This window comes from Macadamia integrifolia, chromosome 5, assembly GCF_013358625.1.
Source record: "Macadamia integrifolia cultivar HAES 741 chromosome 5, SCU_Mint_v3, whole genome shotgun sequence".
Lineage (NCBI taxonomy): Eukaryota > Viridiplantae > Streptophyta > Magnoliopsida > Proteales > Proteaceae > Macadamia > Macadamia integrifolia.
In genome coordinates, this window is record NC_056561.1 from 13,185,616 (window position 1) to 13,207,659 (window position 22,044).

At 39.3% G+C, this 22,044-nt stretch overlaps 2 protein-coding genes across 3 annotated transcripts in view; both read right to left on the bottom strand.

Moving 5' to 3' along the window:
• Positions 1–18,308, bottom strand: part of LOC122079109 (2-(3-amino-3-carboxypropyl)histidine synthase subunit 2) — a 47,161-nt gene extending 28,853 nt beyond the window's left edge. Inside the window, exons 1-5 of one of the 2 annotated variants that reach the window (XM_042645360.1) lie at positions 18,126–18,308; positions 17,697–17,855; positions 17,207–17,424; positions 10,511–10,619; positions 5,939–6,317 (exon numbers count right to left, since the gene is read on the bottom strand). In XM_042645360.1, the coding sequence (XP_042501294.1) occupies positions 5,939–6,317; positions 10,511–10,619; positions 17,207–17,424; positions 17,697–17,777 (787 nt within the window). In that variant the 5' untranslated portion in view covers positions 17,778–17,855; positions 18,126–18,308. Of the gene's footprint in view, positions 1–5,938; positions 6,318–10,510; positions 10,620–13,186; positions 13,545–17,206; positions 17,425–17,696; positions 17,856–18,125 lie in introns of those variants that run through there. The other variant, XM_042645361.1, reaches the window with a different exon arrangement.
• Positions 18,309–19,985: 1,677 nt separating this feature from the next.
• LOC122077897 (ankyrin repeat-containing protein BDA1-like) lies at positions 19,986–21,980 on the bottom strand. The gene is made up of 2 exons (XM_042643792.1): positions 20,972–21,980; positions 19,986–20,807 (listed from the first exon to the last, which is right to left on the bottom strand). The coding sequence occupies exons 1-2, from the start codon at positions 21,662–21,664 to the stop codon at positions 19,986–19,988; spliced, it is 1,515 nt and encodes a 504-aa protein (XP_042499726.1). The 5' UTR covers positions 21,665–21,980.
• Positions 21,981–22,044: the final 64 nt, after the last annotated feature.

Here is a 22,044-nt window from a genome sequence, read left to right on the forward strand (position 1 = left end):
ACACTATTGATACGTACTGATACTTTATGGAAAATATAAATCGAGGTGAAATATACGTTTTGGTATGTATCGGTGAGTATTTGTATGTATCGATCGGTATGTATCGATGAGTATCAGTACGTATCGGTATGTATCGATCAGAACGTATACGTTTCGATATGTATCAATACGTATCGGTGAGTATTGATATGTACTGATACAGTGCGCTACGGTCATATAATGGCCAAGATGGGTATTTTTTTAGAAAACACGATTTTTTGAGGGGTTTTTGTTCCAAAGTTGCTGTCAGTCATATTTCTCTCTAACTAAAGTGGAAATCAAGGTTGGGAACAAGGATTTTACATTTATTGGACAATTACAAACCTTAAATTCTTAGTGCGATACCCTCAATTTAGTGTTTATACATAATACATGTTCTTAATAACTTTTTTTAACAATTTTTTTATGCAACCGTGTTTAAAAAGGTGTTTCATATCCATTAATGTGCGTATCTTTAGCTTATCTCTGATACGATATGATGATACGTATCTGAATTTTGGACGACCGATACGACGACCAATACCGATACTTTAATCCTTGTCTGGGATTACATAGGTGAAATCTTATCTACAACAATATTTTCAGATAAAAGACTTGGGTGCCCTCAGGTATTTCCTTGGTATTGAAGTGCTTCCAAGTAAGAAAGGGACTAGTTTGTCACAGAGAAAATATGTGTTAGATCTTTTGTTTGAGACTGGTATGCTTGCTTCTAAACCAGTTGATACTCCTGTGGATCTTCACTAGAAATTAAGGGTAATGATGGTGAGGAATTTGATGACAAGCACTGGTGCATGAAAATAGTAGGGAAACTTATTTATCTTATTGTTCCTAAACTGATAAATGTTGGGAATATGCCCACACTCCTATATGTGTTTTGACAATGACTAACAAACATATAGCCTTAACTTAATTGATAAGTGTTGAATAGCATAAGAAGATATCTCAAGCTACACATACTTGGAGACCTCAAGACAAGAACTCAAGGAACAAGACATGGAGATACAACCAAGAAGCTTAAAAAGAAAGATGGAATCCTGAGAATGGAATGCCAAGTGAAGATGAAGACTCCAAAGCGTCATGTAATGATTCCAAGCGCAAAGACAAGACTTCTAGGATAGAATTGTTCTTTATATTGTACTTGTACTCTTTATACATATATGTATGTGCACGCAAACCATACATTGCATATCATTATACTAGAATGACTTTAGGACATCCCTTAACCAAGCATGGAAGTCCATAGGTGGTGTAGAACATATTTAGAAATATATGTTTAAAGTGTTATTCTGTGAAAAACACTATAACCAGACTCAAGGGCATTTTGGGCAACCTTAGAGTTGGTATCAAAAGATGGACCCTTTATGGAAGTTGTAGGAAATTGAATCACGATTCCAACACAAGTTGAATCGGTCAATCCGATGTCAGACCAAAAAGTTATGGCCGAAATACTAGCAACTGGTCAGTATGACAGTTGTCTGTCATAATTTAGAAAGAACTGTAGGCGGTCGACCGGCTAGAAGCCCTGGTCAACCGGATGAAAGTCCCGGTCGACCAGCACATGCCTAGAACACCTCCAATAGCTAGTTTTAGACTCCAACGGCTCTTTTCGGTCGACCGGCTACCAATGGTGGTCGACCGGTGGACCCAGAATATGACCGTTAGAGCTTGATTTTCTGCCTAAAATGTTCTCCTAATCTCACCTATAAATACCTAAGATGCTCAAAATTAAATATCAATTAAGTCTGAGCATTAACATCATTATTGTGAGCAATCAAAGTCATAAAGGCATTCCAATTACTTGAGCGACATTAGTCTTCACCATTCTCAAAAAGAAAAGTTCAAGTCTCCATCAAAGTCTTCCACATTCTCACTGTACAAGTCAAAGCTATAGAGAAGACTGATAAAAGGTGCATCATTTTATTTCATATTTATCATTTGCACCACACCAAAGGTAACCCTCTTATTCCACTATCTTCTTTATTGTTTTTACATTAATTCCTAGACTGTACTTAAGATTTGTGTAAGGATCCTCTTGTACTTAAAAGAGAAAGGTGTCTCTCTACCTTGAAGGAGATTGTAATAAGTGTCTCTTTACCTACAAAGGAGATTTTGTAAGGATTCTCTTATCCGTAAAAAGAGTGTAAAGGTTTCTTCCTTACCTACTGTATTGAAAGGGAAAGCTAGTGGAATACCTTACAAGAGGATCTTATAGGGAGTGGACTAGACTCAGGTTGAGTCGAACCACTATAAATCTTAGTCTTGTGTGGTTGTGAATTTTATTTTATTCCGCATATTTTATTTCGCAATCACACTTGGGATATCATTTCGAAAATATTTAAATTTCCATTAGCATAACCTATTCACCCCCTCTAGGTTATTTCAATATATATTTTTTTGCTGGAGTTATTAGTCAGTTTATCGAGTCACCTAAGAAGACACACTGGTAAGCAACATGTCGAATCTTAAGGTATCTGAAGGATGCTTCAGGAAAGGGGTTCATTCACTGACCTCATCAACATATTGATTTGGTTGGATATTCTGATTCAAACTGGGCTAGTGCTGACGGTGATAGAAGATCTACCACATATTACTACACATTCATTGGTGATAATATTTTCACATAGAGAAGCAAAAAGCAAAGACCGAGGCTGAGTATAGGGCTATGGTTTATACTGCAGCTGAGTTGATGTAAGTGAAATCTTTGCTTTAAGAATTGGGGTTTTCAGTTACTAAACCGATTAATATGTTTTGTGATAATCAAGCTGCTATCTACATTGCTAGTAACTCAGTGTTTCAAGAAAGGACCAAGCATATTAAAGTTGATTGTCACTTGGTGAGGAGGCAATAATAAAGAAGGTTGATAGATACCCCTTTTGTTTCTTCTGCAGATCAATTGGGTGATATGTTTACTATGCCTTTGTTTAATCCTGCTTTCCGAAGGACTGCTCCAAACTGGGCATAGGTGATTTATATTCTCTGACTTGCGGGGGAGGGTTAAGATGTGCATGTGTGTGATACCGCAAGGGTATTATAATCAGATCCTGCAGTAGTCAGGTTTAATTTTAGTTTTAAGTAATTTCTTATTTTTAGTTGTATTATTGATATTGATTAGTCTTCTACTGCTGCAAGGACTGAAGAGTCTTCTAGTCCTAGTAGTATTGCTAAGATTAGATATATATACAATGAAGGACTGCCGTAGGTTATGGACCGTCACTCTACCTTGCGACAGTCTCTTCTCTCTTTTCTTTTTTTTTTTGGGTGAATAAATAATTCAATACCAAAGGAAGGAAAAATAAGGGGAGGGGGAAATACAAACCCTTAAAGGCACAAAATGCCCAAGAGGAGGAAAAAAAAAGGAGGGGGGGGGAAACAAGCCCTAAAGAGGGAACCAAAATAGGGAACTAAACCCATACCAAAAGCAAGAAGCCACAAAGCCATATCTCAAAATAAAACAATCCCTCCAACAGGGAAAGCTCTAAAGGAAAGACAAACAGCTATCCAAGTAGTCTCAAGACTACTTCCTTTTCTTCTTAAATTTCTTCTTTTTACCGTTTTTTCCCTCGGTAAGATGGTCCATTATACCAGGAGCAACATAACCAACAGTCATGTCACCGTTTAAGGAGGAGACTTCCAAATGCACTTCTAGATTCACCTCGTCTGAACTACTACTGACGCCATCGGAAGGAGAGATAGGAAAACACTCACCAACATTGACACCCTCCTCAACCACCAAAGACGAGCTAGAATTCAAATTTCAAAGTCTATTACTTCTTCTATGAGATTGGCCAACTTCAAAAGATCCCGAATTTGCATCAATATCTGAAATACTAGAGGGATGGCCAAGAACCCCTTGTGAAGGACCAATAGATAAACCACTTTTGGTTGTAGCACCATTATCTAAGGAAACGATATTAAAATCTCCATTGTCCATGGGAACAATATTAAACTCACAAGAATCCCGATCTTCAGTTATTCCACTCAAATGGGTAATATTAGACTCAAGCTTGTCTTTAACTCCAGTAATTAAATCCGAAGAAGAGACATCTCCAACACTCCTCCAATTTGCATTATTCGAGTCAATAGTATTGCTAACCACCCTCCCTAATGAACTAATATTAAACTCAGAAGTGGGAGAAAAACCAACTTGATTGTCACTTTTTCTTGACTCTAGCCTGCTATTCGTCAAAGAAGGGACAGCCATGCATGCCTGCACAGCAGCTGATGGCAGGCCCATTGAAGCGTCCACCTCGGGATTTCTGCTTATTTCCATGCCATTTTCTTCATCGAGAGTTGCCAAAGCAGCGAAATAACCTGAACCATGCGCAGGATAACGCGTCTCAAGGTCCACGTCATCATCTCACTGACGATACTCTCTCTCTCCCAAGCATTGCAACCTGAAGTTGCGCCTGCAATACCGAATCCAACCGGCCGTGAACATGGCGGAGGGGGATCAAACCCCATCGACACTTCACTGGCAACACTTAAAGTCCCAATGTGCTTCCTATTTTTCCTCCTTCTAGGAACTCGAATGAAACCGTTATCTAGCGGAGGCTCGCTACCTTGGAGATGAGCGGAGGACTCCTGAGCAGCAGAATCCCCTCTCTGCTTTAAAGTAATGCAAGACGCAGATGAGTGTCCAAAGACCCTACAGTGAACACAAAGTGGGGGGTTCCAGTCATATCTGACTGGTTGGGAGAAGGGCACCCCAACCTCGTCTACCACGAAAATGCGATCTGGTAGCTCAGAATCTGCCATAACCTCAATGCATAACCTCGCAAAGGTGAGACGAACTTGTGATTTGGCATGCCAGTCAGAGTAAAGCGGCACCCTGAGGACTGACCCAATAGAGCTAAGGCCATCCTTTCCCCAAAGGTGAAGCGGGAGGCCAGGAAGAGAGATCCACAATGGTATAGATGTAAGGTCCACCTTATGAAGCGGAAGATTCGCCTCCCACTGGCGGAGAATGATGGGTCTTCTTGCCACAAGCAAGAGTCCGGTCTCTACAACTCTGAGTTTATCTTCTTCATTCAAGAATCAAAAAATGAAAATATCATTCTCTAAAAGGAAGGTTTCCACAACTCCCATAGATCTCCACTGCTTCTCAAGGGATGATTTAACCATATGAAAAGGTGGTCGTCGGCCAATGAAATTCCCAACAAGAGCTGCCTTCCATTTGAGAATTTCAGGCGCCGAGGCAAGAGCAGAACAACGGGCAAATTTCGCACCATCAGCCACAGGCGGTTGAACAAAACGAAGAACTAATCTGTCCCTACGGATCTAGCAGGTTGACTGAAATGGGAACTAAAGGGAACGCCTTGGACAAGCTCGGTCCTTCCAGGAACACCAACATTACCGATAATGGGGGCAGAATGAACAGGGTTGTTGCTCACAGCCTCAGCCAAGGGGGGTGAAGACAACCCCATATCCACATGGTCCAAGGTAGGCCTGATAGCATCCCCTTTCGAAACATCAACTCCATCTTCTACAGGAGTTTCAAGCTCATCTTCATCAAAATCTTCGTCGTTGTCACCATTATCTTCCGCTTCATTCACCTCCATACTAGAACTTGGTAAGCGGTCTTCTCGAATCTCACCTGTTAGCCTTCTCGAAATCGCAACTGCAGAGAACGTTCGGTATCCAGTAGGAGGAAGAAGGCAATTAGGTCTTTGCATCGGCGGGATGAAAAGCCCTATAGATTCCTTGAACCCATTTTCCAGATCCCTACAAAACGAAGAACTAATCTGTCCCCGATGGATCTTCTTTTCTCTTTTCTTTCTTTCTCCTGTTCCCTATTTTTAGCGCTGGTTGTCTTTTTCTGATATTGTTTCAGATATAATGGGTACCAAGACTTCAAAGGGATAAAGTATAAATTTTTTTTCTATAAGTCAAGTATTTTTACCTGTGTCACAGCGGTTATAGGTGAGCACCACATTTGCAAATGCTGCATTGTCAGAACCAATCCAAAAAAGCATGCAGTCTTCCACTTTGTGTCCTTCTGGCAAATTCCACGTCAAGCCTCCTATAGTATAACTAGTGCCAAAAGCTCCAGAATCCACTTGATCACAGTGAGCACAATCTCTATTAGCATTCAAGCAATCAGAGGACTGTAATTGTGTGTTGGAAGTTGCATGATATTTTGTTGGATTCATTACTGAACACAGGACATCAGCATAATGGATTGCACTTTTGTATATTGAACCACACAAACTTGTCGATTCAACTGCCAATGCTTCTTTAATACCATCTATTGCATGTGCATATTCCAGTCCGAAGAGGACCTGCAGGTCAAAAGTAAATCATTAAAACTACTAAAGAATGGGTAAAACCAATCTAATGCACACAAGAAACAGCTTGACTTTGCAAAAAAAAAAAAGAGTTCTTCCTTCTGTTTAAAGATCTATGTCCAGACTTCTCCAAATTTGTTATCACCATGCTTCTATGAGAACAATGCTTTGTTACCTGAATATCTTGTTCCATTCGATGAGAAATGATGCAGTAGCATTTCCGTGGACTGGCACGAACCCGTTTGCAAGCCCAGACCGAGGCGGGCTGGATAATGTGTTTTGGGTCTAGTAGGATATTAGGCATTAATGTGGCTTGATCGTGTAGTATTTTGTTTTATTCTATTCTGTTATATAATGGGTTAGATACATGGGAGATTGGATTGAGTTGTTTAGTTTCCTTATTTGAGATTGTTTCCTCATTGGAGTCAATTTCAGTGTTAGGAGAGTCAATTCATATGCAACTGCATCATCAATTAATCAGAGTTGGCCATGGAATGAAAATTGAGAGTTGTACGTGCGAGTGTCGTCCTCTCCCCCCCTCTTCTCCTCACCTTCCCTGAGATTCTGAACCTTTCCCTCTCAGGATTGCTCATCTCTTTGCTTAGTTCTCTTTCTTTCCTCTTGTCTTCCTCCCTGTTTCTTCTTCTTTATTTCCTGATATCATTCTTTGCTGCCATATGCTATTCTGGGTGGTTGTTAGCTGGTTGCAGTCCAACAAAATTGATCCCTTCTCCATCATCCCAAGCCCTTCAACCTTACAATTTGGGGGTTTGCTTCCATATGCTAGGGCTACTTGGGCCCGAATACCACCCCTTCTGCAAGAACAGAATCTGCAACCAAGTTGTTCCTGAGTCTTCCACTGTGATTGATTTCAGCAGTTTCATTTCACATTAATCTTTCGTTGTTGGCATGGTATTGGCTGGATTCAGTAAGATTGAGTGTAGCGAGTTATCACCTGAAATCTCAGCTCAAACGATGGCCCTATGAGAGATATCTTTCAGTCGAAGAATCTCCCTCTTGGTTATTTCTGTTTTAGTGTGAGGTTGACGAATTAGGTTACTTCTTCATATTTGCACATAACCCTGTCTTTTAAATATTACACAAAAGCCCCTCCTTTCATTAGTTCTACTCTGTTTTAGTTTCCCACTCATTTAAATTTCAGGATAGCCCTGTCAATTTAATTCCTGACTTGTCTTCAATTCTGTTATCTTGCCCAAGGGTACCCACATCGGTAAGTATATACCCCCTTATTTGGTTGTGAAACAGAGCCCTTATGTTTAAGTAACTAATATGTCCTGTGTTCCCTCCATTCACATGACTAGGTAGACACAAATCAAGCTCCTCCCTCCGTTGGAGGTCTGAAAATTTTCATTGCTTCATTATATTTGAATTCTCGTCCCTTGGGTGGGCCCACAGCAACCAGCAGGATTTTGGAAACCGGGGTTGCATTAAGAAGGTTGGCCAATGATATAACAAACTTTCTAGCATAGAGCAAAGTCAAGAGAGCCAGATGGCCAATTTTATTTTGATTTTAGTTAGTGAACCTCGCTCATGCGGAAGCCTCGTGCACCGGGTATGCCCCTTTTTTTTTTTTACTTTAGTGGAGAATGTGGGGTTTTCTTTTTTCCTTTGAAATGAAAAGGTAAGTTGGACTAATACATTACAAAAAAGGCAACTTCTACACGAAACAAATAGGATGCCATACAAAAAAGGACCAGTCTGAAAATGTTTTTTATTACTAGAATACTGTATATGGGTGTCTACTTCATTTAAACTATGTTTCCATAAATTTGGACTGGTCCCATGCAATCAATTCCACCCCCCCCCCTCTCTCTTTCTCCTCTCACTTTTTTATCCTCCTTCCTTTTCAGTCTATTTCTTCAGTTAGAGTCCTAGTTAAGCAATACATGGACATGTTACTGCAAAATAAAAGGTCCATACTCCGTAGAGAACATATGACAATTGCCAAACACCTAAAAGGTCAAAATAGAGCATAGCATCACTCTGCCCTTTGACAGCACAAATTGCTTTAGTTTAATTTGCCAAAAAGAAATTGGAAATGATTTAAGAAATGCCAAAGTAGCACAGACAATGTGAGGAACAGAATGAACGAGATAGACAAAATGAATAAGAAAAAATGACTAATGCAAAATAACAAGAAAAATAAACTGCCAATGAGGATACCAGTGCAACTGGTTTCTATAGGAGTAATAGTTCATTATGGAGCAGTTTTATTAAAAAAAAAAAAATAGGAATTAACTATAACTACACAATGCAAGTTTTGGTTAACTAAATGTGTAAAGACGAGGAGCTGTAAAGATTCTTCGCTTTCAACCTCTTTTTGATTGCAAGAATGCATCTTAGGCCATGGGAATCTGTGAGATGAAAAATCGAGACAATAGATGGCATACTACGATATTGTCTTTACTGGCAATGATACAATTAAAATCTCGAAGCTCAAAGCTTATTTTGGTAAGGAGTTTGAGATTAAGGACCTAGGAAGGCTAAAATACTTTCTTGGTATTGAGGTGGCACATTCTACCAAGGATATTATTCTCTCCCAAGAAAATATACCTTGGACCTCCTCTCAGAGATGGGTATGTCAGGGTGTAAACCCTTAGATACTCCTATTGAGGTTAACTCTCATCTCAGAAGCAAGGAAGTTGAACCTATTGATAAAGGTCGGTATCAAAGGATGGTTGGGAGACTTGTATATCTATCCCACATGAGACCAAACATAGCTCATGCAGTCAGTTTGGTGAGTCAGTACATGCATGATCCCTATTCCTCACACATGGATGTTGCGTACTGTATACGGCATTATATTCTCTCCTACAGAACATATGAGGATTGAGGCATTTATTGATGTTAATTGGATAGGTTCTCCAGATGATCATCATTGTACTACTAGCTATTGTACATCTGTTGTGATAACTTGCTTACTTGGCGTTGTGAAAAGTAGTCAGTTGTGGCTCGATCTAGTGCAGAGGCTGAGTTTCGGACAATGGCGCATGGGATTTGCAAATTACTTTTGTTGCAATCTTCTTCATGATTTGGGTGTGTCCATCCATATGTCAATGTTGTTATATTGTGCCAATAAATCAGCCATCAACATTACACACAACCCTATTCGGCATGATCGTACTAAGCGTGTGGAGATTGATAGGCATTTCATCAAGGAGAAGTTGGAACAAGGCCTTATCTGTATTCCTTTTGTGCAGAGTAAAGATCAGTTAGAAAATAATCTTACACAGGGAATTAATAGTAAATATTTTTATTTTATCTTGTCCAAGTTGGGTATATGTCATATCCATATACCAACTTGAAGGGAAGTGTTGAATAATGAGTTATTGTAATAATGGGTTTTAGGGGTTATATCCAAACGGATCCTTATGCCCTCCAAGGGTTTTATTTTATTACAAATTACAAATAAGAGAGGATTGTGCTCATTAATGCACAAGCCCAATTTCTCTATTTCTTCAGTATCGATTGGTATCGGAGATACTTTAAACCATGGTTGTGGGTGACAGGCCCAGGCTGAGATAGCCATTCCCACCCACATCTATCCCATCTCCATCCTTCTCTTCTTTGTTCTAACCTGTGAGACAGTGAGATGAGAGTGTTTTTTTTTTTTTTTTTTTTTTTTTTCTCCCATAGTGCCTGTGAAACCCTATTCTGTCCAGGTTTGCTGCTGGTTGTTCTGTTTGCCTTCAGATTTGATTCCAGCCATTGTTGGAGGCCTATCTTGAACCAGGTTTGAGATCCCTCGGGACCTTAATTTATGAGTTCTCAATTTCTCCTCAATTCAGCCGGATTTTCAAATCTTGCATGGGTTTAGGTCCTATGTGATCTAGTCTTACATCACTCTCAAGTTGCATTTGGATCAATTTGAAGCCTAGTCTTAGGCTTAGTGTTTTATAATACCAAACATATCACATTTGCCCATTCTCTTCTGGGGCTTCTGATTTGTTTGTTTGTTCTTGTACAGCAGCATGCCTCATGGCTAGTTATAGATGGATGCTCTCTTTGTATGGTGGTGCCTTCCCCCTTATGAACAAAATTTCATGTACTTACCAAATGGAGGAAACAAAGAGAGGAAGGCAAAAGAAAAGGCATCATCCCATGCATTTAAATTACCAAATTAGAAAGTGTTAAGAACGGAAGTGCTACTGGACATTCTGTCATACCAGAATAGGCTTTTCATTGTTCAATAAGCAACCTGACAAAGACTTGACACAATCTTGTACACAAATGGAGGCTTTTCCAAAAACAAATAATGCCGGCAAGGTGGACGTTCTGTCAACAAAAATAAGCAATAAAAACAATAATTAAAATTTCAAAGTTCACAAAAATGTTAAACAAGAAAACAAGTCAAAGAAAGGATACTGGAGTTTAACCACCATGAGGAAACATTTAGGCAGTAGCTATATGAAAAAGCTAAAGTCACTAATTAAAAAAGAAGTTATAATTCTACAATATAACATGACATAAGCTGAATAATTCACAGAGGCATGGAACCACTCCGAGTGAGACAAATCTGATCATAGATGATCGGTGACTTTAGGAATACCCAGCCCTAGTCTACACTGTAAATTTTGTTATTTCCTTGGCTTTTAATAATTAAAGCATTAGTATTACAGTCACGATTCTTTTTTGAGATCTTGTATTTTAACATTTTATAAATTTAAGATTAAATGGTAGTACAGTTTTGTTCTCTTCCTATAAAAGACACTATGCTCGATATAGAAAAAGATTGTTTGCTGTCTATTGAATTGAATTTTTCTCTACATTGATGACTTGATAGTTATGCTTATAGTCCTAGTGTTTTAACCCTAGTTTTGTAACTTGAAATTTTCTACAGCTGTGTTTGAGTTTATAGATGATAGCAGTGTCGCTTCTAATTGTGTTAGTGAGTTCTTCCCAAATATATCCCATTACCAGATTTGCAATCAATTTGGGCACCCCGATCTTGGATGAATTTGTTGCAATTCAGGTTAATTATCCAATAATGTCAATTTAGTGAATCATCATAAAGTTATTGTTGGATGGGGTAATGACTTGTGTCAAATATGACACCAGATCTCTTTATTTATAATAACAGAGAGTAAGTTCTAGAGAATTACAAAGGCCATTAAACCCCTTAGGATCCATTTGGCAACTGACACTTTCCCTAAACCCATTATTACAACACTCCCTCTCAAATTATTGCATAGATATCACATATGCCCAACTTGCAGATAATATGATAAAACATCTTACTACTAAGACATTTAGTACATACATCAGCCAGTTGTTTACAACTGGGACAAACAACACAATGATAAAACCCATATCCAGCTTCTCTTTGATGAAGTGTCTGTCGATCTCCACATGCTTGGTTCGATCATGTTAGACAGGGTTGTGAGCAATGCTAATGGCAGATTTACTGTCACAAGAGAGCTTTATAGGAAGAGTGGTAGGAACAGCCAAATCTGTGAGAAGACCATGAAGCCATAGAACAGAACTCTGCTTCAACACTTAAACAAGCGACTACGGCTTGCTTCTTGCTCTTCCATGTGACAAGGTTACCATTAACAAGGGTGCATAATTAGTATTAGACCTGCAATCATCAGGAAAACCTGCCCAATCAACATCCGTGAAGGCATTCACCCTCAGGTGGTTGTGAGGAGAAAAAATGATGCCACATTCTGGGGCAGATTTCAAGTAACGGAGAATACGCAGCACAGGTTCCATATGTGTCAAGTAGGGATCATATATGTACTGACTAACCAAGTTGACTGCAAATGCTATGTCAGGGCGAGTATGAAAAAGATAGATCAAACGCCTCACTAATCTTTAATACCTCCCATTATATACAGAATCATCGTCCTTGCTACTTAGGTGACACTTCAATAAGACTAATTGTCGGCTTGCACCCCAGCATGCCTATCTCAGAAAGAACGTCAAGCACATACTTCTGCTGTGACGAGTAAATCCCACGAGAAGACTTGGCCACTTCAATGCTAAGGAAATAACGAAACTGTCCTAGATCTTTGATCTCGAATTCCTCACTCAAGTATCTCTTGAGGCGACAGATCTCTGCTAGATCATCACAAGTAACAACAATATCATCTACATAGACTATCAAAACAGCAATCTTCCCACAGATCTCTTAATGAATAAATTGTGGTCAGCATTGTTGAGAGTAGCTTGTAGCAATCATAGCCTTGTGCAAGTGCCCGAACCAAGCACGAGGGGATTGATTCAGCCCATATAGTGTCGGCTTCAGCTTGGATACCTCCCCTTGGGTTTTGAAGCAAGTGAACCCAAGAGGAATGTCCCTACATACTTCCTCCTCAAGTTCCCCATGGAGGAAGGTATTCTTCAGTCTTCACATTCAGCTGTTGAAGACCCAGTCTAAGTTGACAGCACAAGACAAGTCACACGGATAGTGTTCATCTTTGCGACAAGAGGAAAGGTCTCCTGGTAGTTGACCCCATACGTCTAAGTGAAGCCCTTGGCAACTAATCTACCTTGTACCGATCTACTATCCCAGCAGCTCTATGTTTCACTGTGAAAACTTACTTACAACCAACTGTCTTCTTTTGTGAGGGAAAACACACCAGATCCCATGTGTCATTCTTCTTTAGAGCCTGCACCTCCTCAACTATAGTTTGTCTGCAATTTTGAGTCCACACTCACTTCTTGCCAGGTATGAGGAATAGACACAAATGATAGAAAAGACACAAAACTATAGTAGGATGGCGAAAGTGATTCATAGGAAACATTTTTAGCAATGGGATGTAAAGTGCAAGACCTAGTTCCTTTACAAATAGCAATAGGTAACTCAAATGAAGGATCAATAGAAAGGGAAAGAGAATTACCTGGGTCCGAGGTGACGACATAGGCTCGAGAGGAGACAAATGGCGTGGTAGGGTATTGGATGAGTAGTGGCCTGAGTCTGCTCTCTGCAACTATAAACACGCATCTCTGGTTGCGGCACCGAAGTAGGAGTGTCAATGTCTCCCTAAAACAAAACACCAGTAGGAATAGCAAGTTCAAGAGGCGACACATCTTCCACAATGGAAGGAGACTCCCCCTAAAGAGGTGTCGCAGGATAATAAGATGCAGATTTCATGGAAGACCACATCTATAGTCACAAACTAATGCCGAATCATTATTAAGCAGATACAAACCATCAAGCACCCTAGCAGAGCCAATAGGTGCCCCAGTCACCAAATCCTGAAAAACACAATGAGACAGGAAAAATGTGACATTGCAATTAAGACTGAAAGTAAGACTACTAATGGACAAAAGGTTAGTAAAAAAAGAGGGAACATGCAATACAGTAGAAAAAGATAAAGAAGGGATACAACTAACGGCTCTCTTTCCCAAAATAGTGGAATAAGTTCCGTTAGCCAACTTGACCTTACCATTTCTAGGACAAGTAGTGTACTGAGAGAAAAGAGACAAGCAACTTGTCATATGATCGGAAGCCCCGGAATTTATAATCCAAGTAGTAGAGAGAACAAACATAGTGTGTCCACAGAAGGAAATACCTGACCAAGAAGGGGTGAGGATAGATGGAGGCTAGTGACTCTACTGTCCACATAAGGAAATATCTATTTGGGTCTCTCAAATCATTGTAGAAGAGAGTCTGAGAGCTCAAGGGTGAGGATGGATGGAGGCTAGTGACTCTACTGGTGGTTTAAGGAGCTCCCACCGAGAGAGAGAAGCAAATGAAGAGAGATAGAGGGAGGTGCAAATGGAGAGAGGCACTGGGAGAGAAAACGAGAAAGAGGGAAAGAGATGCAGAAGGAGAGCCGTTAGGGTTTTGGATCTTATGGCTCTGATACCATGTTGAATGGGGTAATGACTTGTGTCAAATATGACATCAGACCTCTTTATTTATAATAAAAGAGAGAAAGTTTTAGAGAATTACAAAGACCATTAAACCCCTTAGGGTCCGTTTGGCAACTGACACTTTCAACCCATTATTATAATAGCTCCTACTGCTGTCCCAACCTTTGTCAAAAGCACTAGCTTTCAAAATTCATCTGTGCCAAGCGATCTCCAAAATAGATGACATACAAAAAATTGCTAAGTTACTCAGGATGGGCCATCTTGATAAGCTTGTCTAGATCAAGATGGCCCAAGTTTCTGGCTTTCTGCCACATGGCATATCAGATGGGGACAAAATTTGGGAGCAGGTAGAGCACAAGATCCCTAGCAGAGTAGCAGTGGAGTTTCGACGGCAAAATAAAGCTCTAAAAATCTAGGGACCACAAGAGGGTGTGTGGTCAGTGGGTATATATAGACAGATTTAAAATAGAAAGGATGCATGCCAATACATGAGAGGGTATTTGACTGAATTAGGTCCTTAAGTTTGACATGTAGCTAATCCAACCTAGACCTATCTATCCAACGGGCACAATTGCCACTTCATCCTACCATGTGGCTAAATTTGGTAGGCAACCATAATAAGCTTCTCAGGTCACTCCTAGAGCAATTTTTTCCTACAATCATAAAGTCAAGTGAACATTGAATGATTAACCGCGTTGTTAACAAAGCTCAAATAATAATTCAGTAAACTCAACTGGAATGGATGCATGTTAGCAGCTACAATATCTGCAAGGTGTTGCAATGCTCAAGCATCCCCAAGGGGAATTATTACTCTGTTAATGTTGGGTTTATATTGGTTATAGGCTTGAATATATTAATTATTAACCATGTTTTTGGGAGTTGGACTGTTGGAGTCTTATATCTTTGGTCTAGCCACTTTACACTGAAACTGAATCTCCCATCACCACAGAATGTGTCATGGCTGTGAGTTAAAGAAACATAGCCCCTGAATCCCAGGAGAAAAAAAATCTGAAATAGTTGGGAAAAATAACTGGTCTTATTGCTTAGGTGTCAAGGTTCTTTAGGAGTCTTCATCTCTTTAATTTCCAATTTCTTTTTTGGGATTTTTTATCACAAGCTGACAACAGCCATGCACCACCTGTGTTCGTGTTTCCAAAGGCTTACAAGAGGATACGAATCCTGTCAAGCCCTGGTAAGGTTCTCCACTTTGCATCGAATTAAACCACATGCTCCCCCGCTTGTGTGGGCTGTCATCAATTTCTTTTAGTTTTTAGTCTATATAGGGAGAACGAGGATGAGGTCTAACTGCTATTAGGATTACTTAATTTTCAGTTATTTAGACAAATAGGCGTCTAATTTCATATTTAATTAGGTTTTCTATTCAGTCTGTTTCGATAATTTAAATGGACATTTCTTTAGTTGTTTCAAGAGTCCTAACATAAGTCAGATTTGTCTTTAGAAATAGGGTTGTATCCCACATGAATTCTGGGTAATTTCGGATAATGAAATTACTAGTTTTGGCCCACGAATCCAGCAGTTGTGACTGAGTTTTCTCTTCTGCGTAGTGCTCTCTTTGTTTTTTTCCTCCAATCAATTTTATCTCTCCTCACTATTTCTATTTTGTCTTCAATCCTACTACAGGCTATTACTGCTACTGGTTCACAGGAGTGTTTTTAATGCAGAATTGATCTTGAACCAATAATGGCATTGAAAGATCAAATGCAACAGACATTTAGGGACAAACCAGTATTCAAAATAAAAACCAGATTCTTTTTTTTTTCTTTATATACACGAAAGAAGAAATAAGACATGACCAAGGCTTCACTGCCTGGCCTCTGGGAATGGAATCACTACCAATTAGGCTCTTGGAATCACCACCTAGCTTCCCCACTGAAACCCATCCAGATTCATCACTTAAAAAAAAAAACTTTATTTTAACCTTTTATGCCATTACAGCAGTACATTGTGTAAATAAAAGACCCAAAGATAGAATATAGAAACTAACTAGAACCTTCCCTATGTGAACAACAACTTGTACTAAAAGAAGGAACTAATAGAATAAAATAAGGACAATACATATTCCCTGTGTGGCCTGATTACAATCTTTTAAAAACAATTAACTACAGAAAGGACCCAACATTACTTAGTGTTACGATTCCTAAAATCTAGGAATCTTTAATCCACACCATGACATTTTCTTTAATTGGGCCCACAACTCTTGTATTCACACCCAAGGAACAGCTTGGACTGAGGATAAGGTCCAGATTACAAGGGGATAGTATCCACAAGGACCTGATCTTCCTCCAAAGGACCACACCAGGCTTCCCACACGCAGGCTGCAGAATCTGAGAGTTTATCTCCTAAAACTTCAGGAGATTTTCCTAATTGCAAGATCTCCCCTTGAGCCCCACGACTGGACCTCCAATTTGGTTTAGTTCCTGACCCAGAAATTGAAACATAAGCCTCAGAAAAACCAGAACTGCAGGATCAGGTCACTGACTCCATTTCAGTTCACTTTATTATTAAACTGTTTCCATTCTACTATCCCCTATTATCTTCTGCTCTTCCGCTAACTGTTAGACTGTTACGTCTGAAATTCCTAGCTTTTCTTCTCAATTTATAATCCATGATATATTCTGGAATTCATTAAGGACAGTTTTCAGTGATATGGAGACCATTACCCACAGGTCTAATTTCTTGCCTGCATCATGTGCAAATTAATTATTGTCTGAAACATTACTAACCAAAAAATTTCATAAACATTATCTTGTCTCTTTGACTGCATAGAAAAGGCATTATTAAATGTAATTAATCATTATTTATAATTTAATCGAAGAAACATCAATCAAAAATCATACTCCATCATGTTCTCCAATGAGTAGTGATGTTATTCTGTAAGTCATATCATAATCTTTCAAAAGATTGCAGTGTTCTACTCACTTTCCATATAACGATGTTTAATATACTTGCAAGCATTGAAAAGTAGAAATCAAAATCCATAAACATTCAAGATCTACAGATAATTAACACAGAACACTTACGGGCTTAAGCAAGTATGTCCATAATGCACAACACAGTCAGCATCAACATGTGAAGCTCCAACTTCATCAACACAGCAACTCCCGTAGGTGGTGTCCGCCAACACAAAGAACCCAACATTTCTGTACTCTCTGTTTCCTTCAACATCAGAATCTCTGAGTAATTCATTCCTCAGGGCACTAACGACTTTTGTTGAATCCTTCAAAAGCTCATCTGGGAACTGAAATGGACCCAATAGATATTTATATATTCAAATTATCATAAGAAAATAAACACGAAAACATGTACTTCCTTTACAATGGACTATTCTTTGTCTTAGGCAATGTATTTCCCATTACTAGGGTTTTCCAATTTGTTTTTTCTCTTCTAATCCTCCAATAAATTTTCTTTGCCGAAAAGAGAAAAAATACAAATTTTAGGTGAGAAACTCAGGTGCCATACAACTATATTAAAAAGACAAAAGTGAGAATGAGAAAAAGAAAAAGAAAAAACCTGCAATGCAACTCTAGTGAAGTTTCTGCTGCGTATGAAATCAGCTGTGCGGGCAATGTCATAATTTGATGCCAAATCCATAGAAATATAATAGTCTTCTTTACCAATTGAGAGTCAAAAACACGAACCTACACAGACTGCAGCAGAGCTTTTGCTAGGCTAAGAACAGAAGAAATGAATTAAACCCATTAGACATTTGGAACCGAATAGATGAAGAAGAAGAAGAAGAAGAAGAAGACTAGTTTATATCTTCACCAATTAAAAGAAAGATAACCCATACAAAAAACAGAATTGGGTAAGATAATAAAGGGGAGAAAATATGATTATCTAACGAAAAAACCCATATCGGCAATTTTGATTTTTGAGACTGAAGAAAACAGATAACGAAAGGGAAGCATTGAAGGTAACTGAATAAAAAACCTAACTTACCTGTGACAATGTCACAATTGAATAATAAACGATTTATCAATACCAATCGAGACTCTAGCGACTATCCGATTCTATGGTAAAGAGAGAGGGGAAGGGAGAGAGAGCTCAGTGGAGAACTTTAGCGTGGGCACAAGAGGGAAATTTTGATTGAAATTCAGAGTAGTAGGGCTGTCAAGTTCAAGTATCGACTCTAAGTACGACGGATCGGATGTTTTGTCGGATCACGACCCACTATTCGCACACAAGATAAAGGGAGAGAGAGAGAGTGGGTGGGATTCTAATCCTCTGAAGCAGCTTTGGACTCCCAGTCACATCCGATGGCTGAGACTAACCCAAGCACGCACCCTAGCGCCTAGGCGAACAACTTCGGTCGAATAATATTCGCGAATAATTCGGTCAAATCGAATTTTTTCGAATTAAATCAAAAAATCTGACCCAATCCGAATTAAAAATAAAATTCGGTAAAAAACGTGCTTTTTACTAATTTGAATTTAAAAAGCGAATAATTCAGGTCGAACCGAATTAAATCGAATTATTCAGTCCGCTTATCTGTTATTAAAATTTGAATTCAGTTTACCGAACTACCCACCTAATCTTTCCTTTATCAAAGAGGAAAAAAGAAGCCTATAAGGTAATGTGGCCCTACGTCTAACCACAAAGATAAATGACCGCCTCACGTTTCATGAAAGGTGGAAATCTCGCCTTTACCGAACTACCCAACAAATCTTTCCTCTACCAAAGAGGAAAAAATAAGCCTATAAGATAGTGTGGCCCTATGTCTAACCACAAAGATAAATGACCGCCTCACCTTTCATGAAATTGCTTGATGCTTCAACATGTGCTTTCAGACCCCATACTGGCACAAACCCCGTGGCCTTTCAAGAATCCTCTTCCAACTAAAAATTACTTCTCCTGACCAAAAGAAAAAAGTAGCCCAAAAGGCAACATGACTCATATGCACAAACATAGAGAGCAGCAAAATGATCACCCACCCCCTCATAAATGGTAAAAATTACACCCTTGTTGATGCTTCCGCGGGCACTTCCATTGCCCTCAGTGCTAACATAGGATTCATGCTGTATTTAGAGAACCTTCTACTCTAACTAATGGGCAAAAGAACACTACTAGCTTACTGGGAACTGCACTAGTGTGCAGACCAATGGGAGGCTCAGAGCATGGGGTGGTGGGTTCACGTTATACCTCACCCTTACAAAAACTGGACCATTTTGCCCTTTATCCCCACACGCCATCAACGATCTACACAGCTGTAACTAATGGCTGCTCTGCTTTGGCAGATCTGGATTTCTTATACAGAGTGCATCCATCAGAATGTTCTCCCTACTGCAATTTTTTAGCTTCAGCCTTCTCCCTGGATCATAATTATAATCCACAACAGGCCTCTCCCCACAGATCTGGCTGCTGCGGGTAGGGTTTTCCGAGACAAAATTAGGACTCCTCTTATGGGATTTGCAGAATTTGTGGGTTGCAACTATGCTTATGTAGCTGAGGCTATAGCAGCCAGGTAAGCTCTGATTATTGCAAGTAGAAGTGCGTACCAAGATGTGATTCCTGAAGGTCATAATTTACTGGTCATTGACATCCTTCCTTAGAAGACTGATGCTATTCCATGGTGAATTAGGGCTATTATGGCTGATTGTTTTTTATTTCTTTAATCATCTTCTTGTGATTCTTGAATGACATAGTGAAAAGCAGAGAGAGAGAGAGAGACTTCATTACAATCCTACACAAACAATGAATCAATTAATCAAACGAATAAGAATCACAAATTCTGAATACAACACCACCAACTCAGCCTTGTTCTCAATCAGAACTTTACAAAAAGCCAAGAAGTTATTAAGGCTACTCCTTAATGTCACATATCCAATTTGCAGTTGCAGCCAAAAGGAGTAATGCCACTGGTAATGGAACAGTCAATATCATTCCATGGGTCAATATTGCAAGAGCACCCGTATCCAGAAACAGGAGGCGAAACGACAATGCATAGGTAACCAACATAAAGAGTAGAGCTAGCAGAATCGGACCTCGTAAAGGGTATCCCTCTGTGAGATTGAAAACAAGAACAACAGACGCAAGAAATCCAGCATAGTTACAATACATTAGAACTTGGAAAGAGTCTGGGTTGTGATCAAACCAAATTGATGTTCCTGCAGTGTGTTTTTTAAATCCTCCATTATCATTGGGGTTTTCGTCTTGCCAAATGCCTCCTGGAGGGTTGATTCCGGTTGTGTACGTCACAGTCACAATCAGAATAAAAATCACTAACAAAGCATTGCGAATGTCGCTTGGAGTGTCTTTGTCTACCTTGAAACTTAGGAAATTTGGGATCTTGAGCAACCATTTGATACCAGAATCTAAAGCCCTTTTGTTTGTGCAACAAATATCTTCAGCCCTCTTTGCACCTGCTTTTTTAAGGATCTTTTGTATTTTCTTCTGTACCTCTTTTTCATCTTCATCTCCCTGTGCCTTTTCAGCTAAGATATCTAGCATTCCATCCTCTTGAACTGGTTCTGTTCGAGATCCATTGGCTCTGGTTCCATTACAGTGTTTTCCAGTTAAGACATCCAAAGCTGTGTCTCCTTTTGTGTTTTTTGTGTTCATTTTGGCAGCTTTTCTAACGAAGTATCCATTCTTACAAAGCAGCAGCTTTACAATCTCTAGATTCTGTACAATTCAAACCTTTGTTATTCAGAGAAAATAAAAATCCAAAGCAGGTGGCAGGTATAAGATCACAGGAAGATAAAATCAGAAATATATATAACATAATCGAATATAATTGGTATCATCATAATTGGAATCTCTCTAAGAAAAAGAAGAAGCTGTCTTGCCTTGGGTTTTCTTTCTGATGTTGCAAGGTGTAAGATTGTGTTGCCTTCATGGTCCTTCCAGCCTAGAATGTTGTAGCCACATTTTTTCTTGATCCATTTCAACAGAGCTTCAAAGTTTTTGGAATTACCACTCTTTGCAGCGATGTGAAGAGCGGTCTCATTTCGGGTAGTTAATGCTGTGATACACTTGGGGCAAGCAGAGAGAAGCTCCTTCATAACATCTTCACTATGGGGATTCCCAGATTTTGCTGCACAGTGAAGAGGCACCATCCCCTCCTGGCCTTTGATGAAGCAGAGTTCCTTGTCTACTTTCAAGAGCATCTTCACAGTTTCTACATGTCCTTTTTCAGCAGCTATGTGTAGAGGACTCCATCCATCTTGGTTTAGCTTTCTAGCCAATAAAGGTTTCAGAACTGCAATTTCAGCTGCAAAGAGCTTATTTTTTTTCTTCGCGTCTGCGGTGGTGGCTGTGGCGGCGGCAGCGACGGCGATGTGTAACGGATTATCTTTGAATTGCTGATCAGCTTTATCGAGAAGAGAGGAGTCTCTCCCAAGAAGTTCATATAACATTTTTATGTTCCCATTCTGTGCTGCTTCCATCAGGGTAATCTGGGCTCTCCCAAGCAGTTCATGTGACTCTTCTCTGTTTCTATTCGGAACTGCTTCCATCTGGGCACTCAGATTCTGATCCATTTCCAATCAATAAGGAGTGATTCTCTTCCCCTCACTTTTTACCCGAAAGCTCTCAGCTCTTTTGCTTCACAGAAAAATTCCAGTTGCCACCTGCAATGAAACTATTTCATAAACAGAGTGAGATTAACAACACAATTCAAAAGAGTTCATTTGATGAGGAACTGGTATGACATATTTCTAACATTTCTTAACAGCCCACACTGCATTCACGCGGTTTAACTTCAAATTTTTTTACAGGAATGAATTCAGTTATTTCCAGGAGTCTGAATAATTTGACTCATTTTTTTCCCTTAAAATTGGACGCTCGTTTGGAACAGGAAGGAATCAAGTCATTTCCAATAACTTTCTTGGAAAAGGCTTTTTTTTTTTTTTTTTTTTTT